Source organism: Gossypium arboreum, chromosome 9, assembly GCF_025698485.1.
Source record: "Gossypium arboreum isolate Shixiya-1 chromosome 9, ASM2569848v2, whole genome shotgun sequence".
NCBI classification, from domain to species: domain Eukaryota; kingdom Viridiplantae; phylum Streptophyta; class Magnoliopsida; order Malvales; family Malvaceae; genus Gossypium; species Gossypium arboreum.
The window spans coordinates 64,374,216-64,397,716 of record NC_069078.1 but is presented as its reverse complement, the minus strand read 5'-3'; the positions used below and the strand labels follow the sequence as shown (position 1 = coordinate 64,397,716).

Below are 23,501 nucleotides of genomic sequence, written 5' to 3'. Positions count from 1 at the left end.
TTTTTTAGAAGGGTGTCCCGTTTTTAACACGAGCCGGCGAATTTCACTCAACATAGCGATGAAATTGATGACTTAATGTTAAAATCAGTACATTGCCTTATTTATTAAAATAAAAATAAAAAATGTTTCTAAAACAATGATAAAAATTTGACGATGTTATTGTAATAAAATTCATAAATAAATAAACGATGCAAAATAATGAGGTGATTAAAAATATTATAATATGATATTAGGATATTAGAGTAATAATAAATAAAAGTAAAAATGTATTGACACCATAATAAAATTATATATGTATAGTAAAAATAACAATATGTACAAAGATACATGTATACCAAATAATGCATAATAATATTAAAATGAATTATTGAATAACAATAGTTAAAATAATAAGTATAATAAATATAATGATATATGAAAATAATACCATATAAAAAGTATATATATACATGTATAATAAAATATATGTACTAATATTAATAATAAATATAATAGGGATAAAATAAATGTAATAATAATATATATATATATAATATGGTATTAAAATATATATATAACATAGTATTTAAGAATATATACATAAGATGATATAAAAAATATGTACAGGAATAGTATAAGAAACATATAACTAATAATATTAAAAATATATACATAATATATATAAAACATATACAATATATATATATTAGAAATGATAATAATATAAAAAACTATTTATACACTACATAAATACGCACATATATATAAATAATAAAGGTGTTTGAAATATACAATACAATATTAGAAATGTACATACAATAGTATAAAAGAATATAACTAATAATATTAAAATATATACGTAATAATATATAATAATAATAAATTAATATTAAAAAATAACATCTATACATAACATATATGAAAAATATATATGATACAAGATTAAAATATTTACATAATATATACATATTAGAAATAAAAACGACTAATAATAATACTACATAAATATATACATAATAATAAAACATATACTAATAATAATAATAATAATAATAATAATAATAATAATAATAATAATATAAATAATGGTAAATACAATAATAAATAATATTAAAAAATGGAAAAAATAATATAAAAACCAAATTAAATCTGGAAAAATGACTAAATTTGAAACGAAAATGAAGTTTTGGGGCGAATTCGAAATAAAAAGAAAGAGAAAGGGCTTATTTGAACACGCGTGAAACGTAGGGGGACCTAAACAGTAATATTTCCTTCCCCTCAAAACGCAGCGCATCAACGGGGACTAAATTGAAAAGCGTGAAAAATTATGGGGCCAAATTGAAAATAAATTGAAACTTAATTGCAAAGCAATAAAAAGCGGAAGGACCACGCGCATAAATAACCCATTAAACAAAAACACACGGATCCTATAGCGGGTCGGGTCGGACGGATCGGTTATAGGCCAAAACGACGTCGTTTTGGGGTTAAAGGGCAACCTCCAAAACGACGTCGTTTTGGGAGGCTATATAAGGCCAAGTTTTTTTAAAATTTTCATTTGCAGCAAGGAAAAGAAAAAAAAGAGGAGAAGGAAGGAGATAGTGAGGCGATTTAAGCATGAGCGATCACCGTCCGTCATGAGACCATGCACCCGACCGCCGCTGCCCAATTGGTGTTGTTCTTGTGTTTTTTTGATATTGCTAGAATCTCTACTTTTCCTCAAAAATCCATTGTTTTTTTTTATTTATATATTGCCCGGTCCCTTACATTATTTTTTGATGGCTTTTATAGCCTTTTACAAGTGCTTTTTTCTTTTTCTACTTTCTATCCTTTCATTTTAATGGTTGCAGGTGCAGAGGCGGTGGAGGTGACGGCTTGTGCTGCAGTGGGCAGGTGGTGGCAGAGGCAAGTGGGGAGGTTTGGTGGCTGGCAGCTTTAGGGGGGCTACGGTTTCAGGATTGGGCTAGCTTAGGTGGGCTTCTGTTGGGTTTGTTGTTTGGGTTAGTTTTGGGTATTGGGCTTGGGTAGGTTTAGTTATTGTAATTGGGTAGTGGGTCTAGTTGTAACTGGGTTTTGGGTTATTTGTATTCGGGCCCGGGCAATTTGGGCCTTCTACAGTATGTATAGGGATTTTGGTCATTTTGGCTATGTTTTGGTAATGACTTTTACCAAATGAATTAGCTTGTAGATGTACATGTTTTGGTTTGTATATATAATCACATGAGTTGGCTTATGATAATGACTTTGATGATGTATATAAGTGTGCAAATGACTTTTGTTTTGAGTTGGTGAATGACTTATATTGTGTGATTGAAGTTGGATTCATGATACCTGTTGTGATTAGGTAATTTTTAATGTTAATAGGTGATGATTTGTGAATTGGGATGTTTGGGGAATTGAGCATAATAATGCATATTTGTAGATAGTCATTTGATGTTTTGAGAAGACAAAGATTGGCATGAATTTAGATGGCAATATGTGGTATTTATGTTTTGTAGTGGTTGGTGTTGGAATTGGTATAAGTCATGCATGATTGGAATTGAAATATATGCCTATTGATGCTATATTGTGTGCCATTTTGGTTGTGTAGGTATATGCATTTTTGGGTGGCAAATTGGTTTGGTAAATAGCCTATTTTTGTCCACACAGGCGTGCATCTCAGCTCTGTGTGACACACGGTCAAGTACATGGCCGTGTGTCCCCTAGTGTTGAAATTGAAATCAAGTCAATATGCTCCACACGACCTCACACACGGGCATATGACTTGGCCGTGTGGCATAAGTCAGTATACCCTACAGGTTTGGCACGGCCTAGCACATGGCCTGGCACACAGGTGTATGTGGCCATTTTTAAGGCATACGAGCTAGCCACACGGGCATGTTTGTTGGCCATGTGACCTAAGTCAGAGAGTTACACGGGGTCGGACATGATGTGCTCCCATTTTGAATGTCTACACGGCTTATGACACGGGTGTGTCTGGTGGCCGTGTGAGACACACGGCCTAACCACATGAGCGTGTGTTCCCTGTTTTGAGAAAAATTTTCAAAGTTTTGTGAAAGTTACTTGAGTCATTGATTTAGTCCCGAACCATTCCCAAAGATGTTTAGGGCCTCGTAGGCTCGTATAAGGGACAAATTGTTTGATATTGAATGATGAATGGTTGAATTGAAATAAAATGAATGCTAAATGAATGTTTAATGTTTTGTAAGTTCAGTAATGCTCTGTAATCCTATTCCGGCATTAAATACGGGTGAGAGGTGTTAAAGAAAAACTCATTATCGACGTCACACAACCATTTGCCAGACCGTGTGTGCCATACAGTCGTGTGCCAAGCTATGTGGCAGACCGTGTGTGTCACAAGTCGTGTAGATTACATGGGAATGTGTAAGGCCGTGTGGGCTACATAGGTGTGCGGACCCATTTTCTGAAATTTTACCCTAAGGTTATTTTTTATGTGCAAATCGAATTTAGGCCTTCAGCAGGGTCCGTACTATATAAATGAGATAGTAAAACGTGAGATTTGATATTTACTTTCATTAATATGATTTCTAGATGTTTGATATGTATAGTATGTGTGACTTTGATATTTGATATTTTTAAGATTGATATCGCATGTGTAACATCTATAAGCATGTCATTAGTGTGTAATTCGTAACTGAATTGTAAATCTGGGAGTTCTGTTTAGCAAGGTATATTTTATTAATGATGAGTTATGCTTTGTTTCAATTCCATAACATGTGACATTATGGCTTTGCTGTTAAAGTGATTTGTAATCTGATATATCTGCTCTGCAAAGCATGAAATTACATGCTTACTACTCTGATTTTGTATATTCATGCCATGTCACATTGCATGGAATTGGGTTAATATGGTAAGGAGGAAGTTTTGGTAGTTTAATGATCTGCACTCTCTAGTGGTTTAACCATAATCCTATTTTAGTAACTTGACTGCAATATAGTGGCATGACCACATATATCTGATTTGACAGTTTAACTGCAACTCTGATGGCATTGACCACAATTATTTGTTGGTGTGTTTTGGTTGGACGAGTTTTGGGGAACTCTATTTTGGTGTGTAATAAAGTTGGGTAGGAAGTTTTTTAAAAAATCTGCATTATGTTTTTCTGAAAAATACTGCATTGACCTAATCATGCATTCTCAGTTCTGCTAAATTGATCATTACAAAATTCTTTGTGATACTCTGATTTGTATAATGTGTTATGTGTGTCTTCTGTTTGAGTTTAGTTATACACTGAGCTTTATAGTTCACCCCTTTATTTTATCTCTGACTTTTCAAGTAATCATTGATGTAACACCCCTAACAGTAATCGTCACCGGATTACGATTACAGGGTACAATTAGGAACATTTAAACTTAATATCATTCAATAACATAATCAAATCATAAACTAGTCATATACATACATAGCGTCCCTAAATCAAGCCCTCGAGGCCCTAAAAACACCATAGAAGCAATTCAGGACCAATTTGAAATCTTTTGAAATGTTTAGGAAAAAATCACAAAAATTTAGAAACAGGGGTCACACAACTGTGTGACAAGGCCGTGTGCCTCACACCCGTATCTCAGGCCGTGTAACTTTCAAACTAGAGACACACGGCCATATCCCAGCCTGTGTCCTCACCCATGTAACTCTCTGAGTAGGGTCACACGTCCGTGTGCCAAGCCGTGTAACCATCTGAGTTGCCCCACACGCCCTTGTATTAGGCCATCTAACTCATTGACTTACAACCTAAGAATTCATCAGATAACACACGACTGTGTCGCCAGGCTGTGTGTCTCACATGGCTGAGTATAGTAAGTACAGTAGTAGCTATTTAGACTTAATTTAGCATGTTTGTTATTACTATTAGCTCAATTTAGTCATACCTCTTATGGGCATGATCCTCAAAATACTTCAAGTAATTTGTTGTAAATTCAAACTACATTATAATTTAACATGTTCGCTTGCACACACATCGCACATCGATGCACGTATGTCAGGACACGATCACTGTCCTGAACCATCAGCTCAACTCAAAAAGCACCCACCCGTATTTGGGTGTGAACACCCTCCTAATGTGAATGCACTCCTAGGACAATAAGGAGTGTATTTAAGCATAACAACCTTGTACTGACAGTGACCCATGATTATCTTTTACACATTTAGTAGGGCTATATATATATATATATATATATATATATATATATCTTGCTATGTCATACTAATAGACAATGATTCATTTCCTATAAATACCCTGAGGTACAATGAAAAAGGGATCGACCTCCTATCACCCTAAAGTTACTTTGAACAATTGCTTTCTTGATCAACCTGTCATCTTGTCCTTACTCTAGCTCTTGGCCTCTTTAGGTGAACTGACCTCTTCTGAACCACCATAGTCTCTTCCTTGTCCTCCTCCTTTGTTGTACTCCATATCAATAAAAAATATATTTATAAAAAACTTGTAAATAAACTCTCATAAATTTCAAGTTCAGTCTCTAGAAATTTAGTTTTTAATCATTTTATTTAAACATTTCATATAAAAATAGTAAAAAGAAAAATATTATATTAATATTTATTAAAAAATAATTTTAAGTAATTTCATTAATTGAGTTGATGTTAAATTAACTCGTGATACCAACTCAAACAATCATATTATATATAGTACTAAAGTTTAAAAATTCTTTTTAACAAAATTTAAAAGTTTATTTGAGTGTAACAATTTATCACGACAAAATTGTAAAGACTTATTTAATATATTAAAAAATACTTGGACCACGGGGCCTATTTAATACTAATAATAACTGGGGTTGTTTTTACTTAGATATCGTAAATATTTTACATATTTATTATAAATGTTTTCTTTTGGAAAAAATTTCTTAAATTATGTTTTTTGAAGCAATTCAAACTTTATTTTTGTTTATGGTGTTCTCAAAATTTTTTGATGAATTATAAGAATAACGTAAAACTCGAATAATAAATATGATTAGTGCGATTCAAACTCAAGTTACATTTAGAACGGTGAATACATTGACTATTAAGTCATCACATGAGATTGATATTGTCAAGTTTTTGTGTTCCAAGATAGTTATTTTTGAATGATTATAAAACCTCGATACAAAAATATTTTAAACTATAATAATTTAATTTAATTTTTAATGACAGTAGATAGTATTTAGTGAAATAACATTTGAAAAACTTAATTTAATAATAATGATAACTCTACAGAAATGAAGTAAAAATACCTAATAACTAGAATCAAATAATGAAAACTATATTAATCTATATTATTAGTTAAATCTTTAATTGAATTGATGTAATAATCAATTAGAATCTCAGTATTTAGTTTATAAGTTAAGGGTGTTCACATTATCTCAAGATCGTAAAATCAATCTGCACATCGTGCTTGTGTGATACTTTATATGTGTGTAAATTAAAAATTCTATTTTATCAAAATAATAATAATAATAAGCCCATATCAGTAGCATCTTTAATGTTTTTTTTCTTTATCGCTTCAATCAAGACTTTATTTCAATGTTATTTTTACCTACATTATTTGTTTAAAAGCAGTTAAGTTGTTGTTACAAATTAACTTAAGAAAAATGACAATATCATAATAAATAATTAGACTGCATTTAATATTCTTAATATGATGTATTTATCTATCAAAATTTCATTTTACTCTTGGGTGAATCCATAATTTTTTTAAGAAGGGCTAGAATTGAATTATATATTTTCTAGATGTTAAAATATAATTTTATTGTGTATTAATTTATTATTATATTATTTTTGAAGGACTTAAGGGAAATTTTTTTAATTTTAGAGGTCAAAGTGGAATTTAATCATATACTAATTTATAATTTAAACATTTTTAAGTGGTTGTATAGCAATATTTTCATTTTGGGGCGACTAAAGTTATCTTTGATTTAACTATTTTTTATTATTTTAATTTCATACATTTTATTAAGGATTTGATTATTTATTATATGTTATTTTTAAATATTATCGTAAATATAAATCAAATTATTAATTAAAAAAGAACAAAATGTTGAAAGTTATGTGGTTATTATACAAATAGAACCTTTCATGGCTACAATAAAAAAATCATGAGAAAAATAACATATTGAAAAAGAAGATACATCAAATTTAGACCACAAGTTACATTTTATTTTATTTTATTTTTTTAATTAAAAAAAGCACTTTAAAAGGAGAAAAAATAGTAAATCTAAATCAAATTAAAGCAAGAAAATACCCGACGTTTGCTCTAGGTCGCCTCTTTGTCTAATGGTGATTTAAGCATTTTTCTCATTTCAATCCTCAATTTCTTTTGAACCTTTCTCGTATGATTAAGACATTTATAATCATAAAATCATGCATCATCCATTATTAATTATCATCATCTTATCGATTAACAAATAATTTAACCTTTCTCTCTCTTGTATTTGTTTTCATTGAGATGAACAAAGCTTAAGTTTTTCTTTTTTTTTCTTTTTTTAAAACAAAAGTCAAAGAAAACCCAGAAATATATATAATTTTTGTAGAAAAAGAAGCAAAAGTTTCATATATTTCTAGTTTGTGAATTGTAATTTTTTTTAATAAAAATTTCAAAAAAGTTCCAAAACACCTTTTGGTCATTTTTCAAATGGATTCCGATTTCTGGACGTCTCGTCTCGCCGCCGCTAAACGCCAGTATAATTTGCAGCACCGCCATCAAACCTCTCATCTGGGTACGTTTTAATTTCAATTTTCGATCTGGGTTTTTCAAATTTTTTTTCATTTTCCCCCTTTTCTCATCTATTTTTTTTATTTGAAATATAAATAAATAAATAACTAAAAAGATCGTTTGACCATCGATGATTTTGAGGTTGACGACGAGGTCCGACCCGATTTCCCATGCCCGTATTGTTACGAGGATTTCGATATCGCGTCCCTGTGTTCCCATCTCGAAGATGATCATCCCTGTGAATCCAAAGTTACGGTGAGCAAATTTCATTATATTAAGAAAATTAGTTATTTAATTCTTTTGTTAATGGATAAAAACAGTTTAGGTTTTCTTTTTTAGTTTTGATTATAGTGTATGTTTGATTATAATAACTTTTTTTTTTTTTTCTAATTTTGTCTGTGTGTTTTTGGGGGTTTTTTAATTGCAAAATTGAGGTTTCCTTCTATAGATACACAGAGAAAAAAAACTGTGATTTATTGTTATTATTTGTATGATCAAACTAAGGATGTTGCAGAGTGCAAATGTATCGGGATTGCGCAGGCTATTGTGTGTTTTTTGGTTCGGGACTTCGGATTTTACCTTCGTAGAGAAAATAATTTCAACAATCTCATCTTTGGTTGTTAGATGTTTTATCGATTTTCGCCTTCTGACATGATTATAAAGTTATGAGTCTGTCATTTACCCTGTTTTGTTGGGTTAAATTATGAAAGTCGAGAATGTCATGCGCTGATCTTGCTTCTCGGTTTCGAACATTGGGGTGTGAGGGATGAGAGTAACCTTAAGAATTTTGGGGATAAAATCGTGTTTTATAATGACTTGTAGATGTTGCTAATGACTTTGGGACATAGTCCCGATCCCCTATCGATGGTCTAGTAAGGATTAAGTTTCCAGTTTGAAGGTTTGGTTATTATTATTTCACAGCTTAATTCGGAAGAAACAAAACTTGAATTGCTTTGATTCCATGTGAAAGGTTGTTGAACGAAAGATGATCAGGATTGAGATATCATCTTTCTCGTTGTTGCTCAATTGGGGTAAAGTTGTAGGCTAGTCAGTATAATTTCCGTGCCGATATTGAAAATGGATAGTTGCTTTATTGTGGCAAAATCTTAGGATATGTTCAATCTTTATATGGTCTTTATGGAGTGTGTAAGAAACGAAACTAAAACATACAGTTTATAGATTGAACTCAAGCTACAAGTTTTTGGACGAGCTGGAGCAGGATCGGTGATATTATTTTCATGCTGGATAAAACTCGGAAGTATACGTACATTGAAACGGGCAATACGGTGATTGGTAGAGTTAGTATATGATGTTGGTGATGGTATAGAGGAATGCGCATTTTGTATATTCCGAGATTTCGATGACTAATCGAATCCTAGGCATCTCACCGTGTCTGATACGCAGGAGATTATCTTCTGGTTTTGTTAAAAGCTCTTCCCTCTCTCCCAATCTGTGGTGAAGATGAAATTCAAGCTGAATTGCTCCGATCGTGAGCTTTTCTTTGGCTGTGATTGTCTTGTTTAATATTTGTACTTTTTATACTTTAACCTTAGGTTTTACGATGGAACAAAGTTCCCGATTATGTTTACATGCGAATTGTCTTAATACTGGCATTGATTTTTCTGTTACAGATTTGTCCGGTTTGCTATGTCAAAGTTGCGAGAGACATGCTAAGTCATATCACGCTGCAACACGGAAATTTATTCAAGATATCCTTGATAATGAAACATCTCATGTCCTTGATTTTCTCTTAATTTGACTCGGAAATTATGCACACGCTTGTTTTAATTGTATATAGTTTCCCTTAACAAAAGATTACTTGCAGAGACGTTGCAGGTTACGTAGAGTTGCCATTCCGAACAGTCAGGCACTCTCTCTCCTCGGCCGGGATCTCCGAGAAGCACATCTGCAAGTACTTCTAGGTGGTGGTGCGTATAGATCAAGCGGTGTCAACGTGTCCAATGCCAATGCTGCTACAGATTCTTTCCTTTCTTCACTCATTATGAATTTCCCAGCATCAGAAGCTGAAGAAATTACGAAATCCGTTGTAACTAGTTTCGACGATACCACCACAAAGAATATGGCACCAGCACATATGTGGAAATCAAGGTAATGTGCCAAACCTTAAATCTTTGTTTTTGGAATAGCCGAGTTTGACATTATCGATTATTCTTAAACAGTTTGGATCCGTCATTGAGTTACGAAGAACGCGAAAAAAGGATTCGGCAAGCCACAGGGAGAGCTGGATTCGTTCAAGATTTGCTGTTGACAACTCTTTTAAACGACTAACGAAAATTAGTAAGTCGAACCGATAAAAACTAATTAATGTAGTTATCGGAATCTTGTTATGAGGCATTTCCGGGTATGATAAGAAACGAGAGATCATATCGTTTCGATCGAAACCCAACGATGCATTTAATCGGAATGTTGAAGCTTCATGATAAGATTTTGTCATCCTTTTTTTTCTTATAGCCCCATTTTCAACCAGAATTTGTACTATATATTCTGGAATAGTTTATGGCTTAACTTCAATTTTCGAGTTATTTTACTATTTTATTACATTGAAATATTAAAGCTTTTTAAGACAGCAAGAAGCAAAGCGACACCGTTTTGGTGTGTTTTGGCCAGTATTGGATGTATAATTTTCTTATATTTTTAAACTATTTTTTAAATCCTTTTATAGTTACATTTGAAATAAAATATAATAATTAATTATTGAGTTTAATTAATAATTTTAAAGTTTATATTTGCATATAAATATATATTTTATATGTAGTTGAGGTATATTTATATGCATTTATTAGAAAATTGAAAATTAGATTATAAATTACAATATTTGAAAAATATTGATAAATTTGAAATAATATATTAAAATACATAGGTATTATATATATACATATAATTCAGGTAATTTTTGGAGGTCGGTGACAAATGATTTTTATAAAATTCGTTTTACACACTCTGTATACTAAAATATTGTTCTTTTAAAATTTTTACTTCTTTTTCATACACATTTTAATTATAATTAAGGGTTTGTTTCCTTTTTAATTTTATAGATTTTATGATATTGATTGTAATGAATATTGCATTTTAAGAAATTTGAGTTTGAACTCTGAAGGTAATATTGTTGAAGAAATAATTACGAATTTTAAAAATTTAATTTTTATGAATTGTATAACAAGTATAAAAATATGAAAACTTGGGCACATTTTAATAAAATTAGATTAAACTCGATTTAAAGTTTAAGATTTAGCTCACAATTAATCTTATCTAACTTTTATCATTTTCTTCCATCCCATGCTACCTTTTTGTATATTATTTTAATACCTTAATTATCACTATTTAAATTAAAATAGATTAAAATATGTTCTCAATTCAGACAAAATTTAGGATTTATTCTATAAATTTAAAATTAAAAATCCTAATACAATAATTGATGTTTTTCATCAAAAGTTATCATCATTACCCTCGTATAATCATATCAACTCCATATATAAATTATTAGTAATTATAAGATCAAAATTTTGAAATAAAAAAAATAAAAATTTAATTTTTCAAACTTTTCAAATTTAATAATTAAATCTTAAAATCAAAATATAAGGCCTAATGATATATTTAACCCGATTTAATATAATTACATATTTGTAAACTATATAAACATGAAATCCAAAATTATTTATAAGAATTTCAAATTAATTAATTTTTTAAAAAATTGAATGTTATTTGAAAAATGAAAATTATAAAATCAATTTCTATTTTCATAAATTGAAGTCCACTTGAACACAATACTTTCTAACAACCCAAAATGTTTCAAATGTTACTCTTAAAAAACATAGTTTTTTGTCATGAAAATACTTCTAGATGCTCAATCAAATCACTGATCACCAAATTAAAACACTCTTCTTCTTTTTTCAATAACTTATTTTTTATAAACATTATATATTTTGATATCTGAAAATAATAATATTTAACTTCAATCTTAGAGTTGATTTGATAAAATTTATAATTAATTAATAATATTAATAATTAACTTGTATAAAATCAATTTTAAAACCTGAATTGAATCACATTTATCGGATTGCATTTAATTTAATAAATTCACATTTAACACTAAATTTATTCTATTAACAAAATCATGAAAAATTTGAAACTAATTACATTAACAACTAACTTTTCATCAAATCAACCTTAAAGTCCTAATTAAATACTAAAAAGTCAACACCATTATTTTAAGGTACAAAAATATATAACTTTTACCAAATAGCAATACCGGCTTAAATAAAAATAATAATATAATCACCATATTAAAAAAATGTAAAACTCAACACCGACTGGATTAATAATATTAATCCTCAAAAAGATTTTAACTCCATTTTTAGCCATTGATTTTCTTTTGTTGACATTTATAAGCAATAATTTTCTTTTGTTCTTTTCTGTTAATTTCTGCACTTTGTTGTCCTAATTATAAACTTGAGTATGAATGGGAAGTGAGAGCGTTGACAAATTTGTCATCTCTCCAATCTTGTTTATAAAATTCAAAAACTTTATTAATAGTGTATTAAATATTTTTCTTTAATTAATGTCTTTGTCAACAATAAATAAAATATTGCATGATATTGATATGTATAGATAATTAGATATCGATGTATTTTGCTGTACTATTTCAAGTTTGATAATGTTTTTTTTCATATATATACGTATATTTATAATTCAATTTGTTGTTTCTTAAAAAAAGTTATATGAAAATATAAATTTTAAAATTATTGATTAAGTTTAATAATTTAATAATTCGATTGTTATATTTATTTTTATGTGATTATAAATAAAAGTAAAAATAATTAAGATAAAAATATAAAAAATTAATTTAAAATATTAAAATCTTGTATCAACTTGTATATCGATATAAAATATAATTTATTAAAATAAACATAAATACATCGAAATTTTAATGAAACAAAACATAAATTATTTAGTTTTCCTTTTAGGTCAAAATGATACGTAAATACCAATACAATCAATATCAATATTATACAAAAATCATGCTTTTTATGCTAACAATTAAGGTTTTTATTAAATTAGTCTCTTAACTATTCCCCAATTCTTAGATTAGTAAATATTTTATTTTATTTGGTTACAATTGGTAATTAAACATTTACGACATTCAATAAACTGTGCCACATTTCATGTTATTATTGGTTGTTATGGTTTTTTAAGATAAATTGTGATAAAATTAATAGTTTAAGTATCACTTATGATAAAAAATAATTTTAGATACTAATTTAAGAATCGAGATATATCTAACTTGTTTAAAGTAATTATTAGAACCCTTGCTGGCAAGACTTGTTTGGAGCAATGAGAGCCCTCGTTTGTCACCTAGATGACACGGGTTCAAACTCTATCATTCTCTTCCCCTAATATTATAATGAAAAAAACATTTATCACTCAAATAGTGCAGGTTCAAATTCTATCATCCCTTCCCTAAAATTATAATGATTAAAAAGTTTAAAATTGTTTAATAAAAATAAACTAAACAATAGAAGAAAAATGAAATAAAATTTTTGATTGGCGTAAGTGGTGCAAATAAAAAATTATACAATAATAATTTTAATAGACTAATACTTTAAAAAATTTAAATAATTTAATAACTATTTTATTACTTTTAAAGTTAAGGTATTAGTTTGAAAGTCAACGGGGACGCGGAATTGTTGTGGGACAAAGCGTAAATTCAAAAATAGAGGACGGCAGAAACGTTTTTGTCGCTGATTCTTGAAAATTTGAAGGGCTAATATGGACCGTCTCTTTTCTAGGAAACATCTCGTTCTTTTCGATAATATGTTCACTTTGTTATTTTCCAATTATTATTATATTTTGTAATAATATAATTATGAATATAACAACACCCATTTAGAATTTTTATTCATATTTAATAATATATATTTTTGTAATATGATAACAAACTACCTAATTATGTATAAAATATGTTAGAAGTATAAAATAATAAAGTGAAAACTATTTTTCTTTTTAAATTTGCAAGTTAATAATTAAATATGATGAAAATATTAATGTGCATTAAATTATTAGAAAAAGAATATAAATGACGTGGCGTTATTATTTCATACAATCTTTTTTAATAATCGATTTCAATCAATCATGATTTTTAAAATTAGGCGGGTGCTTGAATTGATCAAGCCTCAATTTGTTATTTGACTGTTGGTTCAATTTTGATAAAAATAAATTATTAAAAGTTATAAAATAAAAAATATTAAAACATATTAGAATACATTTAATCAATTCAATCACTAGCTCAATTGATTTAGAGTAATTCGTGGTTCATCAATTTAACTCTATTGTTTGAATTGATACATTAATTAATTCTCGATCCAATCAGTTCAATGTCAACAACTATTGTTTTGATTTAATATAATTCATAGCGTGAGATTTTAAGATAGAATTAATTTAAAATAATTTATAAATAATCTTGAAATCTCGAAATTTAATATTGGTTAGCACTATCAAAACGACAACAAAGTGAATTCTAAAAAATTATGATTTTTTTTATTTATTTTTGCAATTTGATTAATTCATGAAATAAACTTATTTATGAGGGTGACATGAGTTAGGCTGTAACACCCCTTACACTTTATATGGCATGTATTTCTAAACACTTTACACATAACACATGTTCTGAGAACCGGCTAAACCGGGCTCTGATACCACTAAATGTAACACCCTTTACCCGTATTCATCGCCAGAATAGGGTAGGAGGCATTACCGGAGTTTACCGAATTAATTTTTCGTTAATACGAGTTAAATACTATTTATTTACTAAAACATGTCATGGTGTCCTTTAGATGGGCCTCCAAAGCCCAAAACATACTTGAGACTAGACTAGAATTAAATCGAAACCATAGGGATTTTTCAAAAATCCCAAAGTGTTTTTTTCTCAATATAACCCCTTTATAAATATCTAACCTTCCCGCAATTTTAAAACCGAGACCAATCCAACCAACCAATTCATTTCAATCAATTTAATACAAAATTATACTTCTATTATAATTATACTATTTAACTTACTCATCATTCTTTACTTTAATGTATATTCATTAAACAAGTCTTAATATTTATATAATCACCAAGCCTTATACATGCCATATAAATCAAAAATGAAATTTACAAAAGCTACGGAGATAATCGGATAGTGTGATCCTCTGTGTTGATCCGATCCTCCGTATACTTCCACGTCAATCTACAAGAGACATTGAATACACTCAAATAAGCTTATAAAAGCTTAGTAAGTTCATAGGCATAAAACATAAATCTTACCAAATATTTATACACTTATACTATATACACAATTATTAAGTTCACCTGTCAATCACAGTCATTGGTGAGTTCCCTATATAAACTCACTACCACTTATCCATTTCCATTAATTCTTTTGGGTCCATTTGTCATATATCATTCTTTAACCAAATTAGGGAATGGTAAAGGAAAATTGAGTACTTCACTTTCACTTTGCCATAGTATAATTATGGGCTTGCATATGATCACTTATCACTTTTAAAATCATAGTCACCACGGTCTTACAATCGATCACATTTATCACTTGTCATCGATCGGATAAGTGTAGCTAAAGCTATCACTTATCACTTATCACTTGTCACTTGATCGGATAAGAGTAGCTAAGCTACCACTTATCATTTGTCACTTATCATCGATCGGATAAGTGTAGTGAGGCTACCACTTATCACTTGTCACCGATCGAAGTACTCAAATCCGACATTCCACTCAATTTGATCATTTATTCGATTTTAAAGTTGTTATTTTATTTTCTATTCATCAATAAATATATTTCATCATACATTATATAATTCATAAAATTAACATATAATCATTAAACTTCAACCATATGAACTTACAGGTTGATTTGTAAAATTTGTGAAAATTCGGGGACTAATCAGCTACTTTTCTTTTCCTCAACTTGCTTCGGGTTCTCGATCTATCATTGTAAAATCATTCATTTATCAGTATTGACTTCATCTTCAACCCGCTTATAAGTAATATTATCTATAATTTAATTGTTTACTTATGTATTTTCCAATGTTGTCCATCGGTGTCATAGTCACTAGATTATTTTTATCTTTAGCTACAGAACTCCAAATTAGGATCCTCTAATTTTATCTGAAGCTAGAGTCATATATCTTCTTATCATAAAATTTTTAGAATTTTTGGTTTAGCCAATAAGTACAGTTTATTCTTTAAAGTCACCCCTATTCTGCTGTCTGACAATTCCGACCCTTCTTCACTAAAAATTAATTATCTCTTCGTACAGAATTCGGATAATGTCCATGTTTGTTTCTATTGAAAATAGACTCATTAAGGATTCTAAAAATATAAATTTAAGCCCCTAATTATTTTTCTCCAATTTTTGATGATTTTTCAAAGTCAGAACAGGGGATCCCGAAATCATTCTGACATTGTCTCACAAAATCTATTATATCTCATGATCTACAATTCCGTTACTTACACCGTTTCTTCTATGAGAAACTAGACTCAATAAGCTTTAATTTCATATTTTTTTTATCTTCTAATTCGATTTCTACAATTTATGGTGATTTTTCAAAGTTAGACTACTGCTACTGTCCAAAACTGTTTTAGTGCAAATGCTGATTTTGATTTTTGCCCCAAATTTCACAGTTCATACAATTCAGTCCTTGCTCAATTAATCCCTCAATGAAGCTAATTCTTCCCAATTAATGCTTTACCTTAACATTATAAGTTATTTCACAATTATTTAAATTCAGAATTTCCACATAAAACCCTAACTTCAAACTTTTTCACCTTTAGATCCCAAACATTCACTTTCTATTCAATTCTTTCAATAAAAACAGCATATAAACAATTTAAAACTCTAATTCCATGCTAAATCATCATATAATTCCAGCACATATTCATATCAACTTTCAATTTCTTTCATAGAATCAAAACTAATGAATTCAACAAGTGGACCTAGTTGTAAAAGTCATAAAAACACAAAAATTTCAAGAAATAATCAAGAATTGAACTTACTTGCAGTAAAAATATGAAAAACCAGCTTAAGAAAACCCTTCTATGGTGTTTTTGCTGATGAGAATGCAGAAAAATAATGAGAATTCTAGATAATTCCACTTTAGTCCTAGTTTATTAAGTAAATTTTTGCAATATTCCAATTTTGCCCTTAATTCATCAATTTTCCTGCTGATTTCATGCACCTTGCCGTCCAGCCCAAATAGACCTGGGTCTATTTGCCTTTTAAACCCTCTTTCTTTTATCATTTAAGCTATTTAATCATTTCCCATAATTTTACATTTGTTACAATTTAATCCTTTTTATTCAATTAACTATCGAAACTTTAAAATTTCTTGACGAAACTTTAATACTAACTTATTAACACTCCATAAATATTTATAAAAATATTTATGGCTCGTTTAAAATTTTCAAACTCTCGATATCTCGTTTCCGATTCTAATTTAAATTTTTTTTTTATTTCTAGTACACTATTCGCTATTTCAAAAATTTTCCTAACTTCACACTTAACTTATATTCACTAAATTAATAATATTTTCTACTCATTTGTCGGATTTAGTGATCTCGAATCACTATTCCGACACCACTGAAAATTCAGGCTATTACATAGGCAAATAATTAAATGGAAGCTGAAGAAAATGCTTTATTTGTGAAGACGTGTGGAGGTAATAAATGCCGTCAAAATTCAAATATTTGAGGATTTATCGGGTAATTTATTCAACTCGATTACACACTTTTGATTTAGATCTTACATGGTTTTTTTTTTAAAAAAAAATAATAACAATAAGAATGATCACAAAGTAATAACAAAAAAAAGAACATGTAAATTTTATATCAAAAATCCTTTTGGAAAAAAAATACAGACAGAGGAAGAAAAATTCACTAATGTTAAAAAATAATAATATAAGAAATTTTTGACTACACACGTTTTTAAGGGTTAAACAACCTTATTATAATCAATGTCTAATAGAAAAAGTATAGTCCTATACGGATTCAACTTGTAACCCTCAGTCATTCACCTTATAGATCTCCTATTTTATCTCTCTATTTTATTTTTTTAACAAATGAGCAACACATCAAACTTTTCATACTTGATCAAACGAAATTGAGTCACACAACTCTAATATAATTAAAATAATTTATTTTGTAATTTCAATCTAATAACTCAATCCAATATGTGACACATTTTTTTAAAACTTAAATAACAGTTTTCTTTATTTTTTAATTTAGGTAACCTCAATTTTATCTGAATTATTATTTAATAATTAAAAAATTAATTTTGATTTTAATATAGATATTGATATGATTCTTTTTATTTTTAAATATCGATAGAAAATATAAACAACGTAAGTAGTTTTAAGGAGTTAATAGTGAAAATAACGAACATGAGTTCTCAATTTGAGTTTAAATTAAAATTTTTAGAATAAAATTTCTGATTGAATTAATTAAATTATCGATTCATCAAATTAATTTATTCAATTTATTTAATCAAATAAATTATTAAAAATTAATTTAATCAATTTTATTTTCATTCATACTAATTTTTGAATAATTTAATTTAAATTGTAATGCACAATAAAAATAGGATACACGTGATAAATTGAGTAAGTAATTAAATAAAACTTGGAAAAATAGACTAAAAATATATTTATTTTCATTTTAAATTTTTTCAAAAGTATTTTAAAAATATTATTGTTTTATTATATTTCCTAGAATATTAAAAAAAATTAAAAGGGCAGCCATCACTCTTTCTCTGTTTGCTCATAGCAGATTCAGTCACGCGGCGAGATAGCGGAATATGCCGACAATTTGTTCAAACTTACTATTCTCACTTCACGCGCCCTTATTTCTTAATTACTCTATTCAATTATTTGGGTAAATTTCACCCTATATAAAAAATAGTAAAATAGTAGTTAAATTATTTAAAATTTTTTATTTAAGTTACTAAATTGTTAAAATCATTATTGTATAGTTTTTTTGTTCGCACCTTTCACACTAATCGAAAGTTCTCATTCTTCTTCTTTTCTACGGTTTAAATTTTTATGAAATAACTTTTAACATTATGAATCTGTAAATCAAAATCTAAATAAATTTATTCTCTGATCTCCAATACTAATTGTCAAATCTACTTGGATCTATGGTATGTTATTTTATTCATCAATGGGTATTGGTCAACTGTACCGATCGTTGAATTTTCGCTTGGAGCTTGCTAGTTGAACTTAAAAAAAAAAAAAACTTAACAACCTAGTTAGAGGTGAGAGTTCGATCGAATCAAGACGAATCTGGTGAATTTTTTTTAAGTTAATTGAGTTGATGAGTCTTATTTTATCATCCTAACTCGATTTAAAATTTTTTCGAATCGAATCGAATGAAATAAAATTCAAGTGGAGTCGATTCGTAGAGTTGATTCGAGTGAAATTGTTTGAGTTAAATTAAAAAATTAAACATGTTGAATTAAAATATTGTTACAATATAACTAATTTCATATTAAAGCATATAAATTGAAACCATATATATTTGAAAACTTTTTCAAAGCAAAATAAGAAGAAAAAAAGATACTTTAGTATGATAAATTAACTTATTTAGGTCTCAAAATTATTATTTTAGAAAATTTTAAAATTTTAACTTTCTTTATATATTCTTTAAAATTATTATAATTTAACTTTTTGGAATTTTTATAAATATTTTGAATTTTAGAAATTATTTTGAATTTCATTTTGTAATTTTGTTGAGAGAGAGACCAATTTGCTTATATTCAAAATTAACAGGGACCAAAGAGATATTTACACTAATATGTTATTCGAATTGTAAACTTCAACTCAACTCAAATTTCAGTTTACTAAAAAAAAATCAAATAACTCAATTTGATTAACTTGGAACTTGAAATTTTTAAATTTTTTCGAATCAAATTGAGTTTTGCTCAACCCTAAGCTTTGTGGCTTAAATAAAAACTTTTGAATAATTTAATGACCATTTTGTAACTTTTTAAAGCTGAGCGATCAGAATGTAAAATTATTAATAGTTAAGTGACCTTAAGAGTAGTTTGCCCTAATTTTTTTAGTCAAATTTAATTCATGAAAAATACACAATTTAATTTATTTAATGTATTTATTTAAAAACAACTTCTTTAATATATATATACGAAATTTTAAACAATTTTTTTGTATAATTAAAGAGTAGTAAATGAAGGTTAATTTTTTATCTTAAAATGTAATATACTTTACCATTATACTTAACATTTGATAATTTTTAAAACAATAGTTTGACTATACACTTTATTCTAATTCTTAATCCACCCGTATTGTAATAATTTAATTATATACTTTATGATTGCTTGAACATATATCCATATTTACAATTTGATTATAGTTGTAAACTTTCAAAAAGAATTATGACATAAAATACAGTTAAAACTTTTTAATAATAATATTTGCAACTTTTTTTGTTAGGGGATCTTTATGTTAAAAAACCATATACTTTAGAAAAAATTACAATGGTAAATTTAGTTTTTAAAGTTTATATATTTTTTAAATTGATTTTTTAGCTAAATTTAATTTTAATTTTTTTAAAAGAGTCGAATTTGATCATCAATATTTCAAAAGAGTTGAATTGTTAAATTTTAACAAAAATACTTGACTTCAATGTTAACATTTCAAATATAGCAACATGCATTTTTGAATTTTTTATAATTATTAATTTATTTGGTTATTTGACAAATAAGACATACTTGCAATGTTAGTATAGAGCGGAGGTGGATTGTCGTGCAAGTTTCGTGCCAATATCATTAAAATATTAATTTTTTAGTTAATATTTTTCTATTAAAAATATAAAAATTAAATTAATAAAAGAATATATATGAAGGGTTAGATTTATGATTAAGAAAAAAAAAACCATCTACACAATTAATATTTTCACATAAACGTGTGAAAGGAACGCCAAGGGAAGAGAGAGTGAGAGAGGGACCCACTCCATCGCACATAATCAACAGTCACACAGTAGCCGTTAGATAAATGTAATAATGGTAGATCTCATAAAGACAACACATATGCCACGTAATCCTTAACCGGGAATTTACAAAACTGCCACCACAGGGCACTTCCCCCCACTCTTTCTCTCAGCCGCTCCCTCAGTCAAACGCATCGCTTACTGTATCCCCATCCTCTCCTTTAATTCCTCGCCGATTTCCTTATTCCCTACCTCTATAAATAAACCTCCTCGTTTCTCTCTCAACCCCACACACAATTCCCCACGCGCTTTCTCTCAGAAAAAAAGAACGAAAACTAGAAAAATATATCATAAAGCATTGCACGTTCTTTATTTCCTAATCGGAAAAGAAAAAAACCCGCAAACACCGTGTCTGTTTCTTTTCCCTTTTAGATGGCGCCGAGGGAGAAATCGACGGCAGCCGTAAAAGGCAATGGCAACAGCGGTGGAGGGATTAGTAAGGAGGTTCATTTTAGAGGTGTACGAAAGCGTCCTTGGGGACGTTATGCCGCCGAGATTCGAGATCCGGGGAAGAAGAGTCGTGTTTGGTTAGGGACTTTCGACACGGCGGAGGAAGCAGCCACAGCTTATGACGCTGCCGCTCGTGAATTTCGCGGCTCCAAAGCGAAGACGAATTTTCCGCTCCCTTGTGAAAACATCAACAATGTTGTCAATGTTACTAACTGTGATAATAATATTAATAATAATGGTAAGATTAATATTAACATTAATAACAATCAGAGCTCTAGCCAGAGTAGCACAGTAGAGTCGTTGAGTCTTGAGCCGACTACCATTATGATCGATTCTTCGCCGTTGGATCTCAACCTCGGACGTAGATCGATTACCGGATTCGGTTCCTCCACCGTTAGGTTTCCTTTCCATCAAGTTTCGACGGGTACTGGCGTTTTTCACGCTGCCGGCATGCCGACCATTGCGAGCCCTCAGGTTTTTTACTTCGACGCGTTCGTCCGGTCTGGTGGCATGCTCAAAGGACAACAATATCAACGGATGACATTCGATCACCACGATTTTCACACGGTGTTCAACGGTGGCGTGCAAAGTGACTCCGATTCGTCCTCCGTTGTTGATTTGAATCATCATGAGATCAAGCCGCGTCCACTTCTCAACATTGATCTCAACCAACCGGCTCTCCCTGAAATCGCTTGAATTTTTTTTCTCGCGTCGATCTTGCGACTGGAAAATAAAAGACGTTATGAATAACGACGAGAGCTCCGATAAGTGGAAGCGATTTTTTAAACTACGGTTGATGTACGTGAATATACTTCAGCAGATAACCTCTCCTCTTTTTTCAACATTTGAAACATTTAGTTTCTTTTTGTTGTTCATAACTTTGTTACTGTATTTTTTTGCTGATGAATCAACACCCGAAAAAAAAAAAATTTATGATATGTTTGAATTCAAATTCAAGTTTAATTTTAGGGTCGGTGTTATTGCAGAAATCTGGAAAATTTCCCGGCGAAGCCGACGACATACGAAATTATATTATATAGTTTTAATTAAGGAAAAATAATTTAGTTGGGATTTATTTTTTAATTTTATGTTTTTGGGGAAAGTGTATGGTCCTTTGAATTGATTTAATGCCAAAGTTTCTTAATTTGGAAATTACTAACATTTCCAAATTCGAGAAAATCAAGATAAGTTTAGGACTTTGGAAAGGCATAGGTTAACCAATTTATCAGATCTGTATTAAGATAATTAACAAGTCAATTTCATTATGATTTTATCCAAAATCTTATTTCATCTTTCAATTTTAAAAGAATTATTTTAACCTTTTTTTTTACTCTCAATTTTGTAATTAGGTGGTTTTAGCTATTTGTCAAATTAACTTGAAATAGATAAAAAGTGAAGTTTTATTAATTTTGTTGATATCACGTACACTTGGATACTACTTCGTCAGTAATTAATTAATTTTAAAATTTAAAATATAAAAGTTATTAAAATTACTAAAACTCATAAAAATAAGTTTTTTTTCATATTTATAAAATTTAAAAATAATTAAGTGTTAATATGATATACACATGGCAATAGATGTGTATTAGAAGTCAGCAAAGTTAATAAACATTAATTTTTCATCTATTTTGAAGTAATTTAATAAATAATGCAAAAGTTAAGAGTTAAAAAGTGACGAAGTGTTAAATAAATGGTTAAAATGACTTTTTTTATGAAGTGCGTTTTGACAAATATGGATGTTACAACACCAACTTGACGTGACAATATTTCTAAAATTCAAACAAGCTCAAAATCACTGTAAAATTTTTAATGAGGATAAACTTATAGGTCAAATGATATCGGCATAAATAACACTAAAATAAATTAGATAGTATAAAAATTATTATACTTAATTAAATTAATTTAAAATAAAAATATTTAACTAATAATTGAATAACTTATACGAAAAATAATTAATCGAATTGAATTGGATTGGATTTAGAATTTTGTAAACCATTTTTTGGGTTATAAACTTATAAATACATTTGTTTTTGTTATATTAATTTTAGTTAATTCCTTAATAATTGAAAGAATTTTTAACAATCTCCGATGGAAACTAATTCCCGTACTTGAGATGGTAAGAAAACTAATTTCAAACAATGAAATCCGATTATTGTAAATAGTTAAAAATATTTAATATTGTTATAACCAAGCCATCTTCCCCCACAGGATTTTGTTTCACTCCAAACTGAATCCTTAGGATAACTTCCAATACTAAAGGAGCTCGTTTAAGCACAAGTTTCCC

The 23,501-nt window shown here is 28.7% G+C and overlaps 2 protein-coding genes across 2 annotated transcripts; both read left to right on the top strand.

Moving 5' to 3' along the window:
• The first annotated feature begins 7,186 nt into the window (after window positions 1-7,186).
• LOC108454317 (protein DEHYDRATION-INDUCED 19 homolog 4-like) lies at window positions 7,187-10,323 on the top strand. Its single transcript, XM_017752734.2, has 5 exons — window positions 7,187-7,700; window positions 7,812-7,951; window positions 9,328-9,405; window positions 9,516-9,805; window positions 9,877-10,323. The coding sequence occupies exons 1-5, from the start codon at window positions 7,616-7,618 to the stop codon at window positions 9,983-9,985; spliced, it is 702 nt and encodes a 233-aa protein (XP_017608223.1). The 5' UTR covers window positions 7,187-7,615; the 3' UTR covers window positions 9,986-10,323.
• Window positions 10,324-20,979: 10,656 nt separating this feature from the next.
• LOC108456300 (ethylene-responsive transcription factor 4-like) lies at window positions 20,980-22,218 on the top strand. The gene has a single exon (XM_017754898.2). The coding sequence runs from the start codon at window positions 21,140-21,142 to the stop codon at window positions 21,911-21,913; it is 774 nt and encodes a 257-aa protein (XP_017610387.1). The 5' UTR covers window positions 20,980-21,139; the 3' UTR covers window positions 21,914-22,218.
• The last annotated feature ends 1,283 nt before the right edge of the window (window positions 22,219-23,501 follow it).

Bases quoted from the DNA above. Each gene is read 5' to 3' on its own strand.
- LOC108456300 (XM_017754898.2), top strand. From the start codon at position 21,140: ATGGCGCCGAGGGAGAAATCGACGGCAGCCGTAAAAGGCAATGGCAAC.
- LOC108454317 (XM_017752734.2), top strand. From the start codon at position 7,616: ATGGATTCCGATTTCTGGACGTCTCGTCTCGCCGCCGCTAAACGCCAG. The intron at 9,406-9,515 runs ATATCCTTGATA...ACAAAAGATTAC, and splicing joins AACACGGAAATTTATTCAAG to TTGCAGAGACGTTGCAGGTT. The intron at 9,806-9,876 runs GTAATGTGCCAA...ATTCTTAAACAG, and splicing joins GCACATATGTGGAAATCAAG to TTTGGATCCGTCATTGAGTT.